This window comes from Ovis aries, chromosome 5, assembly GCF_016772045.2.
Source record: "Ovis aries strain OAR_USU_Benz2616 breed Rambouillet chromosome 5, ARS-UI_Ramb_v3.0, whole genome shotgun sequence".
Lineage (NCBI taxonomy): Eukaryota > Metazoa > Chordata > Mammalia > Artiodactyla > Bovidae > Ovis > Ovis aries.
Window position 1 is genome coordinate 19,236,942 of NC_056058.1, and position 15,003 is coordinate 19,251,944.

Sequence of the window (15,003 nt, forward strand, 5' to 3'; positions counted from 1 at the left end):
ACTCAGGTTCCATCTGCAGGACATCTGGTGCTACACTCAGCTGTTCCCTGTGCCCCTGAGGGGCTGGGCCAGGCAGGGGCTGTGTGTCCTTTGCAGGGCTGGGATCCCTGCCTTGGCCAGAGCATCAGTCCTGAGCCCTTGCAGTTCTGGCCTCTCCAGGTCCTACAGCTCCTCCCATGGGGTGTGGGAGATATGGGGTGTGGTGTGCCTGCTCTGTCCTACCTGGATCCCCTCTTCTTGGTTATCAAACACCCCAGAATAGGAGAGGCTTATCGGAGCACCCTGAAGTAGGAGAGGATGTCCAGAGGGTGGCGCCTCATGAGTGCCAGCTGTCGTTTCCCTCACAGGGTGAAAAGTCGGTGTCAGTGGATGGGAAGTGCAGCGACCCCACGCTGCTGAGCAACCTGCTGGAGGAAATGAAGGAGACACTGGCCACATGCTGAGTGCCACCTGCCGCAGGAGTGTGGCCACGTGCTGCACACACTGGGTCCAGCCAGGAGTTGACCAAGTCCGCCATCGTCCACTGTGTAGACCTCGCAGTTTACGTTACGTTGATTTACCTTGTCATCTTTTTTTACTTTGCTTCTCTCTCCTCTCTGGCGAGCAGCAGCCCTTTCCAGTCCCCAAGCCAGCCAGGGCTCCTCTGGCTGGAGCGGACTGTGCCTGTGGCCACAGGGGCTGCCCGAGGGTGAGCGTGACCACTGTCGAGGCCAGGACCTGGCCGGGGCTGGATGGGGACCGGACACAGTGGCGCGTCTCACTTCTGTCAAGTCGTCCGAATCCCACGAGTTCCCAGATTCCTGCCCGCAGGCCCTGGGAGTGGAGGCCGGGCCAGCTGTTGGAGGGAGACATTCCTCTTCACCCCACACCGAGGGGCACGTCCTCCCCAGGACACACGATGGGGCAGAGTCTTGCAGGCTGCCGTCCATCACATCCTGTTTGTTCCACCACCGTGTCCTGTGTATCTGCTGAGGGGGGTGCCCGGCAGGGATCCAGGGCCTTGGCCTCCGCACCCAGCTGGGTGCTGTGGTGAGTGGTGGAGAGCTACAGCTCTGGCTCCCCTGTCGTCACTGGATGCTCTGCAGGTCTGTGTCTGCACCTGTGGAAGGCCCGGGCCTGGCCCTGTTTCCTTGCTGGGAAGCACGTGGGTCCGGGGGTGGCTGGGCCCCTGAGATGTGCATCAGGGGCAGGAGGGACCCCAGCCCACCCCCGTGAGACTGAACTTTCCTCAAAGATGATGGTCCTCAATGACATTTTAACTTCTTTTGATGAAAACTGTCACTTTAGCATGTAGAGTAACCTATTACAGAATCCTGTGCAGTGATTCTAGAATCTCTAAATTGTATGATGTGTTATATAAGAATTTATTTGCTATCGACATTCCCGTGTAAAGGAGAGACATATCATGCTGCTGTAATGATTTTGTGTCAAGATGATCCAATAAACTTGCGAAACAGGCGTTTATCCATTGAGTCTCTTGCCTTTGGCAATGTATGCCCTGAGTAGAGGATTCTCCCCCAGTGTGGGGGGTCAGCATACAGCCAGACTTCTGGGGAGTCTTGCAGCACTCGGGGCCAGAGGGGGGCCACAGGGCACCCTTGTGCAGGTTACATTGTGAAGCTATGGCGCCCTTGCCCTTCTGCCTGGACCTCTTACCCCTCCGGAGGGGTGTGGTCCTCTGGGCTCCTGGGCCCCAGCGGTAACAGCAAGGAGACACCTGATACCCATCCCCTCACAGGACTCCACGGGGCCCAGCAACTGCTGTCCCTTTCCAGGGAACCCCTCTGGTAAAGGTTGTGCAGGATGAGTGGAAATATCACTAAAGTTTAAGTGCAATGAAAAAGCACACTCGAACCCCTCATTTCTAATCTTGGCAGCACGCGATGAGAAGAGGGCAGGGACAGGGGTCCAGACACAGTGCGGGGCCCAGAGCCCCAAGGATTGGCAGGAGCAGATGCTGGAAGAGAGGCCCTGCCGCTATCTCAATTCCCTATGTTCGCGACAGCCATACTGATGCCACGTGGATAGAGGGTTGTGTCAGCAGACAGCCCAGATCACCTCTAACCTGAAGCCCAAAACGGGGGCAGTTGCAGAGCCCTGCACAAAGGCCCCTCGGTGGCCCCCGGTCATTAGCCCATCCTGCTATGGTGTGTGGGCCCAGCTCAGGTCCTGGACGTCAGAGTTCCCCCGTCTTCCACTCACCAGTCCCCTGACCTCAGTGCTCCTGGGCAAGTGGAGGCTAGCAGTCCATCTGTGAAACCTCGGCTGGAAGGCACCTCCACCCCGAGCAGAGGCCCCTCACCTGAGTAGGGAGGTTGGCAGCCACCCAGGCCAGGAAGGGCCCAGCCCAGGACTCCCAGAACTGCCAGAATTGCCATGGTGTGCTTCTATCCCCTCCCATCTGCTGGACCGAAGCTGAGCCCTGGATCGAGCCAGTTTGGGCCTGTCCTTTCACAGCCCACGTGGGGCATCTGAGAAAGAAGCCAGGCCGTGGTGGTGACAGCAGGTGCCATGGTGCAGCTGATGTGACAGGAGCCCCAGGATGCACCGAAGCTGGCCCTGGTTTTTACCAAACAGCCTCCCCTTGAGTCATCTGAAGAGCCAGTTGCCCTGAAGGCTGGTTGTGTGCGGCCTGCCAGGTACTTTTTTTTTCCCGTGCTGGTTCTTTGTTGCTGTGCACAGGCTACTCTCTAGTTACGGTGCACGCACCCCAGGGCATGCAGGCTTCAGTGGTTGCAGCACGTGGGCTCTAGTTCCCTGATCAGGGATATAATGGTTATCCTCTGAACTGGCAGGCGGATTCTTTACCACTGGACATTCCAGGTCCCTGGGAAGCCCTCCCTGCACCTGGCACACACCTCGCTTGGGTCCCAGCCCACAGCCCCAACAAGGACAGCTCTGGGAGGAGAAACATCAGGGATGTTTAATCATTCCATCACATGGCTGCGATCCTGCCCACATCTATGCTGCGCTATATACAAAGTCATCTATCTCCCATCCCCTCTCCCGGCCCTGGCCTGGCCCGGCCCCGGGCTCCAAGGCGGATGGGGCCCTCCAGGCAGCAGTAGGCCTGTTCCACAGGGTCTGGCCGAGCCGGTCCAGCGGAGTTCTGGCCCCGCACCACGGCGCGACCGGTCTGGCCGGCCGGGCCGCCCTCAGTGCTGCGTCAGGCACTCGGAGGCGTTTTCCAGAGTCAGGTTGGCCAGGTGTGGGGGCTCCAGACACGTGAAGCTTGGTGATATCAAGCTGCAAGGAGATGGGGCGCCCCAGTCCTTCCTCTCCTGCCCTGCCTTGTCCTCCCTGGCGGACATCTGCTGGGGCCCAGGCCCCTCGTCCCAGCGGGGGCATGTAGCAGGGCTCCAGACAGACCCTCGAGCTGGGCTTAGACACCAGTGGGGTCACACCCAACACTCACGACAGGGTCTGTGAAGGGAGCAGGGTGGGGCGGGGGCAGGAGGGCCTGGGGTTTTGACCGCTGGCTTAGGCAGAGCCCGCCCGGGTCCCTGTAGCTTCTGCCCACTGGGTCACTCACAAGGCTGGAGTGGTTCTGTGCCTCCAGGCGAGGAGGAGGGGAACTCATGTTTATTCATGGCGTGATTACATGGATGTGATTGCCGAGGTGACATCCTGCCTGGCTGCACCCATCCCATACAATGCCCTGTCTGCCCCCACTGACCTGGAAAAGTCCACACTGCCCACACTCCCAGGAGGATGGGTCTGGGGGGACCTTACCTTGTATTGGTGTCCATTCTGAAATACATGACAGGGCTCTGGTTAGCTCCGAGCTTTGGGGGTAAGGCTGTGCCTGTGTTCCTCAGGCCCCTCCATGGGGGCACATGTTCACCAGGGGTGCCCTCACCAGCTCTGACCATAGCCCCACCACCCACCTGAGGCAGGGGTAGGGCCTGGGTCTGTGGGGACCCCCAAACCAGGATGTACACCCTTGTGCCAGCTGAGCTCAGAGACCCTGGGAGGTAGAGGCTCGGTCCCCAACACCAGGGCCAGGTGCTGTCTCCTGTGGCTGCCTGGGCACATACTTACCGGTGAGGGCACACACACATTGCTCTTGGGGAAAGGGGACTTACTTGTGCCACTTATTTCTACAACGACAGCAGTTTTGGAGTCAGGGGCCAAGTGGCCTCAATCAGGATCCCCTCGCCCTGTGCCCAGCTGCCCCCACTCACATGTACTGGAGGAGGCCCTGCACTGCTCTCTCCCACTGCGCTGACGACCTGCAGGAACACAGGCATGGACACTCAGGGGCCAGCTGCAGGGCTCCCCTCCCCCTTACCCGGGTGATGAGGGGCCCCTTCAGGGAGAGAGCCTGGGACCCTGTGGGCAGGGGCCTCTCAGCACAGGCAGCTGCCCGCGCCTTAGCCCTACTCGCAGTTGTAGCCAAAGCAGACGACGTGCGAATCCGTGCAGTTGGTGCAGGAGATAGTCTCGTACTGGAAGATGCCTGAAACACACCAGAGGTGCTGCGGGCTCCCCTCACCCTCAGCCTTGGAGGCCCCAGCTGCTGCAGCACCCCACAGCCAGGACCAAGGCTCACTCACCACAGTGACGCTGACAGTCGATGCGGCCTGTGGTAGGGCAAGGGCACAGATGGTGCCTTATTAGGCCTGGCCTGTTCGCCTGTTCCTCCCCAGCCCCCACCTCCCAGGTTGCCCAAGGTTCAGCCCCTGTCCATTGGCCACTTAGGTGGGCCCCAGCCTTGCTGTTGTTGTCTGTGTTGCAGCATGTGGGATATAGTTCGTGACCAGGAATCTAACCTGGACCCCCTGCATTAGAAGCACGAAGTCTTAGTCACTGGACCACCAGGGAAGTCCCATTGTTTGTTGTTGTTCAGTCACGAAGTCATGTCCGATTCTTTGTGACCCCGTGGACTGTAGCATGCCAGGCTCCAGGGCTTCTCCAAGCAAGAAGACTGGAGTGGGTTGCCATTTCCTTCTCCAGGGGGTTCTTCCCGACCCAGGGATCAAACCAGTGTCCCCTGCACTGGCAGGTAGGTTCTTTACCACTGAGCCACCAGGGAGTCCCCGGCCCCAGCCTGGGATGGAGCAAAGCAGATGGGAGGGTGGCAGCAAAGCTCTGAGGCCTCCAGGGACCCATAGGGGAGGCGGCAGGGATAGGTGGGATTTATCCATCAAGGTGTCCTGTTGGTGCCCACTGGATGAAATGGTTACCCCTGCAGAGACCGGCCCTTTCCCCCCACCCCCCACCCCCAATGGCCTTTCTGAGTCCTGACACCTGGCTGCACCACGCCGGACTCCCTGTTCACATTACTCCAGCCTGAGCCACACCCTGACCAGACTCTGGCCTGTAAGGAGACTGAAATACTCCCATGACCCTGGGTCCTCAGGGCTTGGGCAGAATCCTCCCCGCTGCCCCGCCAGCCCTCTCCTTTGCTCACTTTCAATGATGGCATTCTGGATGAGGTGCACCTGCTCCCGGAAGATAGCTCGCAGCTCGCTGGGGAAATACCCTGATAAGAGGAGGCGGAGAGGGGGCTGTCAGCCTCGGGCGGTCAGACTCAAGCGGCGGGTGGACTTTAAATGTCTGGGGGCGGTTGGGCTCTGCTTCATTTTCCAGCCCGCGGCGGTGGGCCCCTCACCCGGGAAATACATCTTTCCCTGGTACAGTTGATCCATCCTCTGGTACACGGCGTTCGCCACTTGGTTCAGCTTCTCCCGGGCTGGGGGCGGGAGAAGGAGGCGTGTGAGCCGCCTGGATCCGGGGTCTGGCCGGGCCGGGGGCTCCGCCCGTGCAGGACCCCCGCACTCACTGATCTCCGCGGGGATGGCCAGGTGCAGCTCCTTCATTGTGTCCTGGCTCCAGTCGCTCAGCAGAGAGCCCGACACGGGGATGTCGCCCACCCACCAGGACTTGAGGTTCACGTGATGGCGGTAGAAGGAAAACTTATCCGAGAAGTTACCATGGCAGTGCAAGCAGCCGCGGGCCAGCGCTGCTGTCAGGCCCAGGCACAGCAGCAGGGCCATGGCCCGCCCCCGCCCGCCGCCGACCAACCGACGGCGCCTCCCGCGCCACTCCCTCGTCCGCCGCGCACCAACCAACGGCGCCCCCGTGCCACGCCCCTCCGCCGCGCACCAACCAACGGCGCCCTCTCGGGAGGGCCACGACCCTGCCCCTCCCGCGGCGTAGGCCTAGCGCCTGTAACGGGCAACAGAGGGCGCAGGTTCCTCTTTCAGGCCCCGCCCAGCCACCCCTTTGTTGGTCCCGCCCCCCGGCCGCGCCTCACGCATGCGCCCACAGCCATCGCAAAGCTCCTCCTTCCAGGCGGGCCTCCAGGTTCGAGACCGAGTCTCTTGCTCTCGGCACACAGCAAGTTCCGCCCGCAGGCCTCCCCGGCTCTCGTTTCCGGGGAGGCCTTGCCCTGGAGCGGAAGTATATCCGGTGAGGGGCGGGGCGGTCGTGTGCGAAATTACTCCGGGCCTGGCAACGAGGCCGGACTGGCCAGCGGCCCGGGAGCTGGGTCCAGCGGCGAACTTGACCCAACTCTTCCGGCAGCAGGAGGCAGGTGGCAGGTGAGTCCTCAGAGAGACCAGCGCGCCCGGCAGGGAGGTCGGGCCCCTCAGAGGGGCGACCGCGAGTAGAAAGGAAGCCAGGTCCCTCAGGGGGACGAAGGCGGAGAGGCCGGGTTCCTCAGAGGGGAGACGGCGGGGAGGCCGGATCCCTCAGGGGAGCGACGGCGGGAAGGCCGGGTCACTCAGGGGGGCAACCGCGGGCCGCGGGAAGGCCGGGTCCCTCAGAGGGATGGACGGTGGTGGAGGGGCGGGAGCCGGTGGCGGGCCCTTGATGGAATTAGTGGTTACCAGTGGAGGAGGAAATGCAACCCACTCCAGTGTTTTTGCCTGGAGAGTCCCAGGGACGGGGGAGCCTGGTGGGCTGCCGTCTATGGGGTCGCACAGAGTCGGACACTACTGAAGCGACTTAGCAGTAGCAGTAGTGGTTACCAGGGCCACCCCCTTCGGTATCAATAACCAGGACCCCACCTCCTGGTTTGGATGGAAGGTCCACAAGATTTTAGGGCCCCTAGCGCACTGTGACCCCCGCCCTCTGAAAGCAGTCTTCCTGGTCCCCAGAGCCCCTGAGCAGTGGGCACGGCCTGGGCGGGACGTGTTTGAATGTTGGCACTGCCCACTAGCTAACCCCCCTGCTTCATCTCTTCACTCACTGAAGGGCTTGCATTTGCTTTAAATGATTATGTACTTTACTAAATGTCACTGAAAAGGGAAGCCGGAGGTTGACTGGAAAATACAGAGTCAGAGTAGCAAATAAATAGCTAGTGATGCTCCCACCCAGAGAGCCACTGCTCATTTTAGAGTAAAAGTCTTCCATTCTTTATCTGCAGGTGCTTTCTACCCCTTGCTTTTTTTTTTTTTTAACCTTTTTATAGAGTCTCGGTTGACACCCAATCAACTGCATTCATTCAGAGATACACTTGGATAAATTTTGGCATGTGATACACAAGCATTTTGCATCTTTCACCCCACTGCCTGTCTGCACTTTGTGATCTTGGACTTGTTTCTGTTACGTGTGGTCTTTGCTAGCTGCTTATTCATTCCTCCCTCCACCCAACATAAAGTTCAGGGACTCTTATGAGCCCATTTTACAGACTCAGCCAAGAATGATGAGTGATACCAAGAATCCTGGCCCTAGCCAATGTCAGGATAGGGTGCTGCAGCCTCCCAAAGCCCTGAGTGCCCATCCACCTCCCACCCTGCCTCAAGTTCATGGTAGCCTGTCAGTGTCTGTTGTACTGATTATGGAATGAAGCAAGTGGAAGTCTTGGCTGCCCCACCCTGCCTGCCCGCACCCTGGGGCACTCTGTTTCTCCCCTCCCTTCCGAAGGTGCCCTTTGTTTGTTTACGGGGAACCTCAGCCTGCTCCAGTCCACAGCCTCTCCCCTCCCCAGAGTTCCACCTCAAATAGCACCTATCCCACTGCTTCTGTCCTGATGGTGACAGGGGTGGTTCCCCCTTTTATAACCCTTCAGAGCTGAGCTGTCCTGTGCAGTAGCCACTGGCCATTCATGGCTAGTGATCACTTGAACGTGGCTATTCCAAAATGGGATGTACCCTTCGTGTAAAATACACAGCAGTCTCTGGAGACTTGGAGTGTTAAGGTGGGGGTGGGGTAGGAGGTGTGTAAAATAGTTCCTTAGTATTTTCTTTTTTTTTTTTAATTTTTATTTTTACTTTATTTTACTTTTACAATACTGTATTGGTTTTGCCATACATTGACATGAATCCACCATAGGTGTACATGCGATCCCAAACATGAACCCCCCTCCCATCTCCCTCCCAACAACATCCCTCTGTGTCATCCCCCTGCACCAGTCCTTAGTATTTTCTATACTGGTTAGATGTTAAAGTGATATTTTGGTGCTCTTAGGCTCAGTAGTATGTGTGTGTGTGTGTGTGTGTGTGTATATATATATATATAAAATCAATGTTAAAGTCACTTGTTTCTTTTCTTTTTGTTACTTTTTAATGTGGCTACCAAAAAGTTAAAAATTACACATGCAGCATGTATTTCAGTGTCTTCCAAGGCATTTTTAAAAAGATATTTATTTGACTGCATCAGGTCTTAGGTGCAGCAAGCAGGATCTTTTTTATTTGTAGCATATGAACTCTTAGTTTCTGCATTTAGGATCTAGTTCCCTGACCAGGTTCCCTTGCGTTGAGAGCACAGGGTCTTAGCCACTGGACCACCAAGGAAATCCCACGGCATTTGTTCTTTATGCCAGGATGTCTAAATGTGTTCTTTATTTATGCCTTCTTTCTTAGGATTCATCATTTTCTGCTTCCTATCTGTGGCTTTAGTCATTTCTTAAATGGGGTGAGCAATTCACAGGATTTGGCCAAATGCCTGGTGTGTTGTAATTGATAAATTCGTGTTAGCTATACAGTTTTAAATTGGTCTTACTTTTATTCATTCACTTTTTGGTTGTTCTGGGCCTTGGTTGCGCTTGGACTTTGCTCTCATTGCAGTGAGTGGGGGCCGCGCTCCACCGTGGTGCGCAAGCCTCTCATTGCCGTGGCTTCTCTTGCCGCCGAGCACAGGCTCTAGGTGCATGGGCTTCAGCAGTTGCAGCATGTGGTCTCAGTTATTGTCACTTCTGGGCTTAGTTGCTCCTTCATTGGCAGGCAGATTCTTTACCACTGAGCCACCAGGGAAGCCCCAGTAATTTTTTTTTTAATAGACTTGAGTTTTCTAGAGCAGGTTTAAGCTTACTGCATAATTGAGTGGAAGGTACAGGGAATTCCTGTATGCCCCCTGCCCCCACTTGTGCATTGCCTCCCCGGTTATCAGCATCTCCCACCAGAGCAGGACGTTTGTCACCAGGATGAACCTCCACTGACACGTCCCTGTCAGCCAGCATCCAGAGCACATTTGGTAGGTTCACGCTCAGTGGTGCATGCTCTCGGGGTTTGGACAGATGTGCACTGACACATACCCATCATTTTTTCACACAGAGTAGTTTCACATCCCTAAAAATCCCCTGCGCTCCACTTGTTCATCTCCCCTGTAAACTCCCCACCCCCACAATGGCCCCCCACAACCATTGATCCTTCTTCTGTCCCCAGAGCTCAGCTCTGCCTTCTCTAGAACATCATAGAGTGGGAATCACGATGTCACCTTCTCACATGCGCTTCTTTCACTTAATGGTGCACATTTCCAGCTCCTCCTGTCTTTTTGAGGCTTGATAGTATACTTTTGTTTTGAACCACCTAAAGGAGAAAGTGTGTCTATCATCTCTCAAATCTGGACCATGGTGTTTGCCCACCAGGCGCCCCACATAGCTGTGACAAGCTGAGTTCTAGGTGTGCCTCTCTCTCAACAAAAGTAGAAGTGGTTGTTTCAGTCCCTAGAGGGTTCTTGGAAGTACTATTTCAGTTCCTGGGCTCGAGATGATTCGTATTCCTAACAAGGTTAAGGCAGTCTGCTTCATATGTGATGATGCTCCCAAGCCAGCCTAGTTCATGGAAGAGTCAGCCATTAACCATCATTCTGGGAGCTGCTCTTCCATCTCCAGGGGTTCTTGAAATGGAGGTTGAACAAAAATTCCCCAAGCAGCTGACTTGGAACTTGGGTTTTTACTCGGGGAACTTCTGGACATGCCCCAGCTGGTGAGCTCCTGACTTCCTGGAATTGCGAAGTTCAGGCTGCTTAAGCCGAAAAGGGGAATCTGACTTCAGAAACCAGGTTCTGGGAAGGAGATGGTCATTCCTGTGGCTGCTGAGTCCTAAATAATACATCCAGGGCTGGGCTGCTTTCCATGGGGGGCCATCCTGGGCACTCTCTGTGGGATGTGGAGCAATATCCCTGGCCCCATCCATTCAGTGCCAGGAGTGCCCCATTCCCCTGTGGTCGCTGGGGGGCAGGGTCACCGCATTTGAGACCCATGGCTGTAGCTGAGCATGGAGGGAGCTCTCCCAATGCCTGGAGAGAGTGTGTTGCCTGGTGGATACCCTCCCCACAGACTGGGGTCAGTGCACAGGCAAGTCACGAGGACCCTGATGTTGAGAGGAAGTTTGGGCAGCCAGAAAAGGTGGGGCTTGTGGTGGATGGAAGTTTGGAGGCATGGTTTCTTGTGTATTCCCTTTCTGACACTCAGTTCTCCAGTCAGTCAGCCACGCAGTGAAGGCTTCTGCAGCTTTGGAACAAGTCCTCAGAAGGAAGAGGTGTGACTCCTTCATGGACACACCACCCACGACCTCTCCTGCATTTCTCTCCTTTCTGTCCCCCGACCCCCGACACCGTTTTGTTGAACAGAGAATCTGTGTTTGCCCCCGTGGGGAACTGAGACAGAGGGAGGAGCTTCAAAGGAGAATCGTGGCGCTGGGCTGTGGACACCTGGCAGCCCCTCTTTGTCTTGGCAGAGCAGAGGACAGTAGAGGTGGGGACAGCTGGGCCTAGATCCCAGGCCATCTCTTATCTGCCATGGGCTCAGGGCTCTCAGAGGCACCAGGAAGGGTCCTTACTGCCTCGCCCCCCGCTTCCTGTGAGGCCAGTGATCCTGGTCATCCCGCGGCTTGGAGGGCTTGTAGACACAGCACGTGGTCTCTGCCTCCGCCGCGTGGCTGTCTGTGTCTGTGTCCAGAGCCCCTCTTCTCGTGGGACACGGTGACCTCAACTTAAGGGCGTCTGCAGTGGTTCTGCTTCCACATGGGGTCACTCCCCTGTTAAGACTTCAGCACGTCTTTTGAGGGGGGGTGTGATTCTGCTTATAAAAGGGCGATTGGAGATAACTGCTGATGGGCATGGGGTTTCTTTGTGGGGTGATAAGAATGTTCTGGAATTAGGTAGTGGTGATGGTTGCACACTTCATGATTTTACTAAAATCCATTGAATTGTGTAGGTTTATAGTCATGTGAATTATATATCAGTTGGCTTTTGTGGGGGAAAAAAAGGATTACTAGGAGGACTGGACTATAGCGAGCCCATCTAAAGCACCTGGCCTTTGTTGTGTCCTTCAGGATGCAGGCAGCCTCCCTACCCAGGGAGCAGTCTCAGTATTTAAACACAAACATTTAGACTATGGGAGACAGCCCTGAGGCGCAACCATCTTTAACAGGACAGATCCTGGGCTGTGAGCATCTTCTAGGCAGCCACAAAGGCTGCTGGGCCAGGGGCAGGGTTTACACACAACAGTGGCAAATGTCATCAGCCAGGCAGGATGTGGAGGCACCGGAAGGAAGTGGCGACGGGGCTGAGGTGTGGCGGTTGCCAACAGGAACTGTGTTTTGTTTTTAGAAAAAGAACAGGGGTGGGTGGGTGTGTGCTGGGGCAGGGGAATTTTGTCATTTTAACCTTTGTCACTCTTGGAGTTTGTAAGTGCCACATTCACCTAGTGTGCAGGAAGACCCAGGGGAGCCCCTTGTGCTGGATTCCGAGAAGCCTCTCCTGGTTTTCCCTTTGCTGCCCTTGGAGGTCTTCTAAGAGAGGGCAGAAACCCGGGATCTCCAGAAACGGTACCTGGGATTTTGGTGGCGGGAGGCTGCTGCAGTGACTCCCGGGTGCTTCTCAAGGAAAAGGCACTTTCCAGTGGCTGCCCACTCCTTGGTCACAGGAGCCCAAGGGAGTGTGTTTTTTATAGAAAGTACTGTTTGGTTTTGATGGGAATTCTGTCCATCCAGGAAGTTTTTCAAAAATCATTGCTTCCACTTAAAAATAAAACCCTCCCACTTTCTCAGGAGACAGAAAGGTAGGCAGGAACCTTATAAGCCCGCTTCATCACCCTGCCCCATCTTCTAGAACCATCCTGGTGCGGGTCTGGTCCGTGGCTTGACGGGCTGTAGATAGAGCTGTGGGGTCGCCCGGGTCAGTGGGGTCCCTGCCTGCTTCTCACCACCCCACAGCCTGTGCCTGTCTGACAGGTCACGTGGCCCCAGAGACCCCAGAGTCAATAGAAGGTAGCAGTGGGGTGCGGGCAGGTTGCATTTTTCTTGGCGTTGTGGTTCTCTGTGAGGGTGAGAAGGCCGGCTATAGGGCAGATAAGGAGTCTGGACACCTGCGTGCACAGAGGCCGCTGTGGGGGCTCAGGGGCCAGCCCAGGCCAACCCCACGCTGGCTGGATGAGGGATAGCACCCTGCTTTGTCTTCTCATGGCTGAAGTGAGGCTGCATTCAGCCCGGGCAGAGGGTGTTTGGAGGCTAAAGTGAGTCGTGGGTGAGAAATTGCTGGCAGGCGGTAGGTGCAGGGGAGGGCAGCTTGGATTGCTGGTCAGTCCACACACGGGGACTGTCCCTTGACCTGCTCTTGGAGTGGCCCTGAGAGCTGCTTGGTTTACAGATGAACCACCTGGGTGGGTGCACGGCCCCTCGGCAGTTAGCGGTCATGGTCAGGGGGCAGGTGGAGGCGCAGGGCCCCCACCTGCCACATCCAGCACAAGTGCCCTCATACAGAGGAGTCCCTGCTGCCCGGCACAGGGGATGCGACTAGTCTCTGCAACAGAGGGTCAGGGCAGGTGGCCTCTTAACCGGGGCCTCCTGGGGGTCTCAGATCATCCACGTTGGGAGAAAAACGGCAGCTGGGCTCTTTGTGGCTGCACTCCCTTTTTGGAGGCACCTCTTCCTGCCCTCCAGGCCCTAGGCACAGGTCTCTACCATACCTCCAGAACCAGGGAGGGTCAGAACCGGAGGCACCTACACCAGACTGCAGGTGCGGCAGAGGTGCCTGGTGCAGGAGCAGCCCCAGCTAGGAGGGATTTGGCCCTGGATTTGGGATGAAGAGTGGAGGGTGGGGCAGTGGAGGTGGGTGGCCAGGCAGAAGGGACCGCAGTTTCATCCCCACGGTCCATGGTGCAAACACTGACTCCTTCTGCTACCAGCTGTGCAGCCTAACAGTGATTTGCTCATTAACTGGGTAGTAGTTAATGGTGACCACTAGTAGTTAATGGTTAGTACTGAGTCACCATCTTCTAGCCCAGTGTTTCTCACCTGGGATGCTCCTGCCCTCAGGGGATACTGGATCACATCTGGGGACATCTGTGGTCGTCACAACGGGGGATGCTCCTCACATGAGGGGGCATGGCTGCTGCTCACCCCCATAGTGCCCAGGGTGGCCCCAGTGTCAGTAGTGGCAAGTCTGGGCTTCAGTCTTTCCAGCTTTAAAGTAGGGTTCTGCTTTGCTCTGTGGGTTACCGTGACTGCCTCACTGGGCGTTAACCAAGGTGGCAGGAAGTGATGCTGGTGGCTGGGGCCTCAGGGGCAGCTCTTCTGGTCTCTGGACAGGCCTCCTCATGCCAGAGCACAGGTGGCTTCCTGCCCCGTCGCCAGGCGGCCTGTCCGCGCGCGTTCCCTCTCTCACACGTCAGTGCCTGCGCCTTTCACCCGTGTGGTCTTCTGAGTTTGTGCTGTCACCTCGCACAGTAAGCAGATTTTACAGGCAGTTCTGGCCCCAGCTTGAACCCAGAGGGAAATGGCCTGTTCTTTGTGGTTCCCAGAGCAGCACTTCAGCCCACACTTGCTCTGTCTCCTCACCCTACTTTAAAAATAACAGCTTTCCTGGCTCTCATTGATGTTCCAGACTCTCCGCCTTTCATGTGTGCAGTCTGCTGTTTTCAGTCCATTCACATTGTCTGCAACACCACCTCTCTCCAGTTCCAGAACATTCTGTCACCTCAGAAGAAACCTTGTTCCCGTCAGCAGTCACCCCATCCCTTGGCTCAGCCCCTGACCACCAGGAACCCACTCCCTGTGTCTGCAGATCGGGCTGCTCTGCACGTTTCCCATCAGTGGAGTCACCCTGTGTGTCCTTCTGTGTCTGCTCCTCTCACTGAGCACCGTGTCCTCAGGGTCTGTCCATGTGGTAGCGACTGTCGGGCTTCTCTCCTTTCCATGGCTGAGTGATGCTTCCATGTGTGGATCAGCTCACGCACTACTGGGCATTTGGGTGTCTCCACCTTTTGGCTGTTAGGAATCATGCTGCTGGACACACTTACGTACAGGTTTTTGTGTGGACATGTGTCGCCCACAAGTGTTATCACTTGGATGGACACTTAGGAGAGAGCTGCTGGTGAGATGGTAACTGCAGTTTTTAAACTGCTGGGCTCTTTTCCTCAGCAGCCACCCCATTTTACATTACCCCAGCAACGCAGGAGGGTTCCTGTTGACTGTCCTGTTTGATTACGCTGTCCTCGTTGGGGGCGGCAGGTCCCTCCCCTCCTCACTGGGCTCCTTACATCTGGCTCCATTCCTGGATGCTCAGCCTCTGTGTTTTGCATAGTTCATGCTGCTTTGAATCAACCTTCCAGTACCCACAGTGTCAAGTGGGGCCCAGAAGAATGAGCAGGCTTCACCTACCAGTGGGGAGGACAGATGGTCCCCAGCCTGCGTGTAGCCAGGGCCCGAGTGACCCGGTTGTGTCAGCTGTGAGTTACCCTCCCTGGCGTTCCTTCAGATGTTCTGTGTAGCCTCTGTCTGAGTTTCCAGTGGCTGCTGTAACAAATCACCACAGACTTTGTAGCCCAAACCA

General features: G+C 56.4%; 3 protein-coding genes across 6 annotated transcripts in view; 2 read left to right on the forward strand and 1 right to left on the reverse strand.

Annotated features, from left to right (window-relative positions):
* The window catches only part of AP3D1 (adaptor related protein complex 3 subunit delta 1), a 33,359-nt gene extending 31,895 nt beyond the window's left edge, over positions 1 to 1,464 (forward strand). Inside the window, exon 32 of the mRNA XM_027969936.3 lies at positions 348 to 1,464. Coding sequence (XP_027825737.1) covers positions 348 to 443 — 96 coding nt within the window. The 3' untranslated portion in view covers positions 444 to 1,464. The remainder of the gene's footprint in view (positions 1 to 347) is intronic.
* Positions 1,465 to 2,899: 1,435 nt separating this feature from the next.
* IZUMO4 (IZUMO family member 4) lies at positions 2,900 to 6,051 on the reverse strand. The gene is made up of 9 exons (XM_027969937.3): positions 5,786 to 6,051; positions 5,615 to 5,695; positions 5,414 to 5,485; positions 4,557 to 4,583; positions 4,384 to 4,459; positions 4,185 to 4,232; positions 4,086 to 4,100; positions 3,733 to 3,750; positions 2,900 to 3,246 (listed from the first exon to the last, which is right to left on the reverse strand). The coding sequence occupies exons 1-9, from the start codon at positions 5,997 to 5,999 to the stop codon at positions 3,156 to 3,158; spliced, it is 642 nt and encodes a 213-aa protein (XP_027825738.1). The 5' UTR covers positions 6,000 to 6,051; the 3' UTR covers positions 2,900 to 3,155.
* Positions 6,052 to 6,436: 385 nt separating this feature from the next.
* The window catches only part of MOB3A (MOB kinase activator 3A), a 33,337-nt gene continuing 24,770 nt past the window's right edge, over positions 6,437 to 15,003 (forward strand). For 3 of the 4 annotated variants that reach the window (XM_042250230.1, XM_060415584.1, XM_004008633.5), the window contains exon 1: positions 6,437 to 6,545. The gene's annotated coding sequence lies outside the window, so the exon portion shown is untranslated. Of the gene's footprint in view, positions 6,546 to 11,830; positions 12,000 to 15,003 lie in introns of those variants that run through there. The other variant, XM_004008634.5, reaches the window with a different exon arrangement.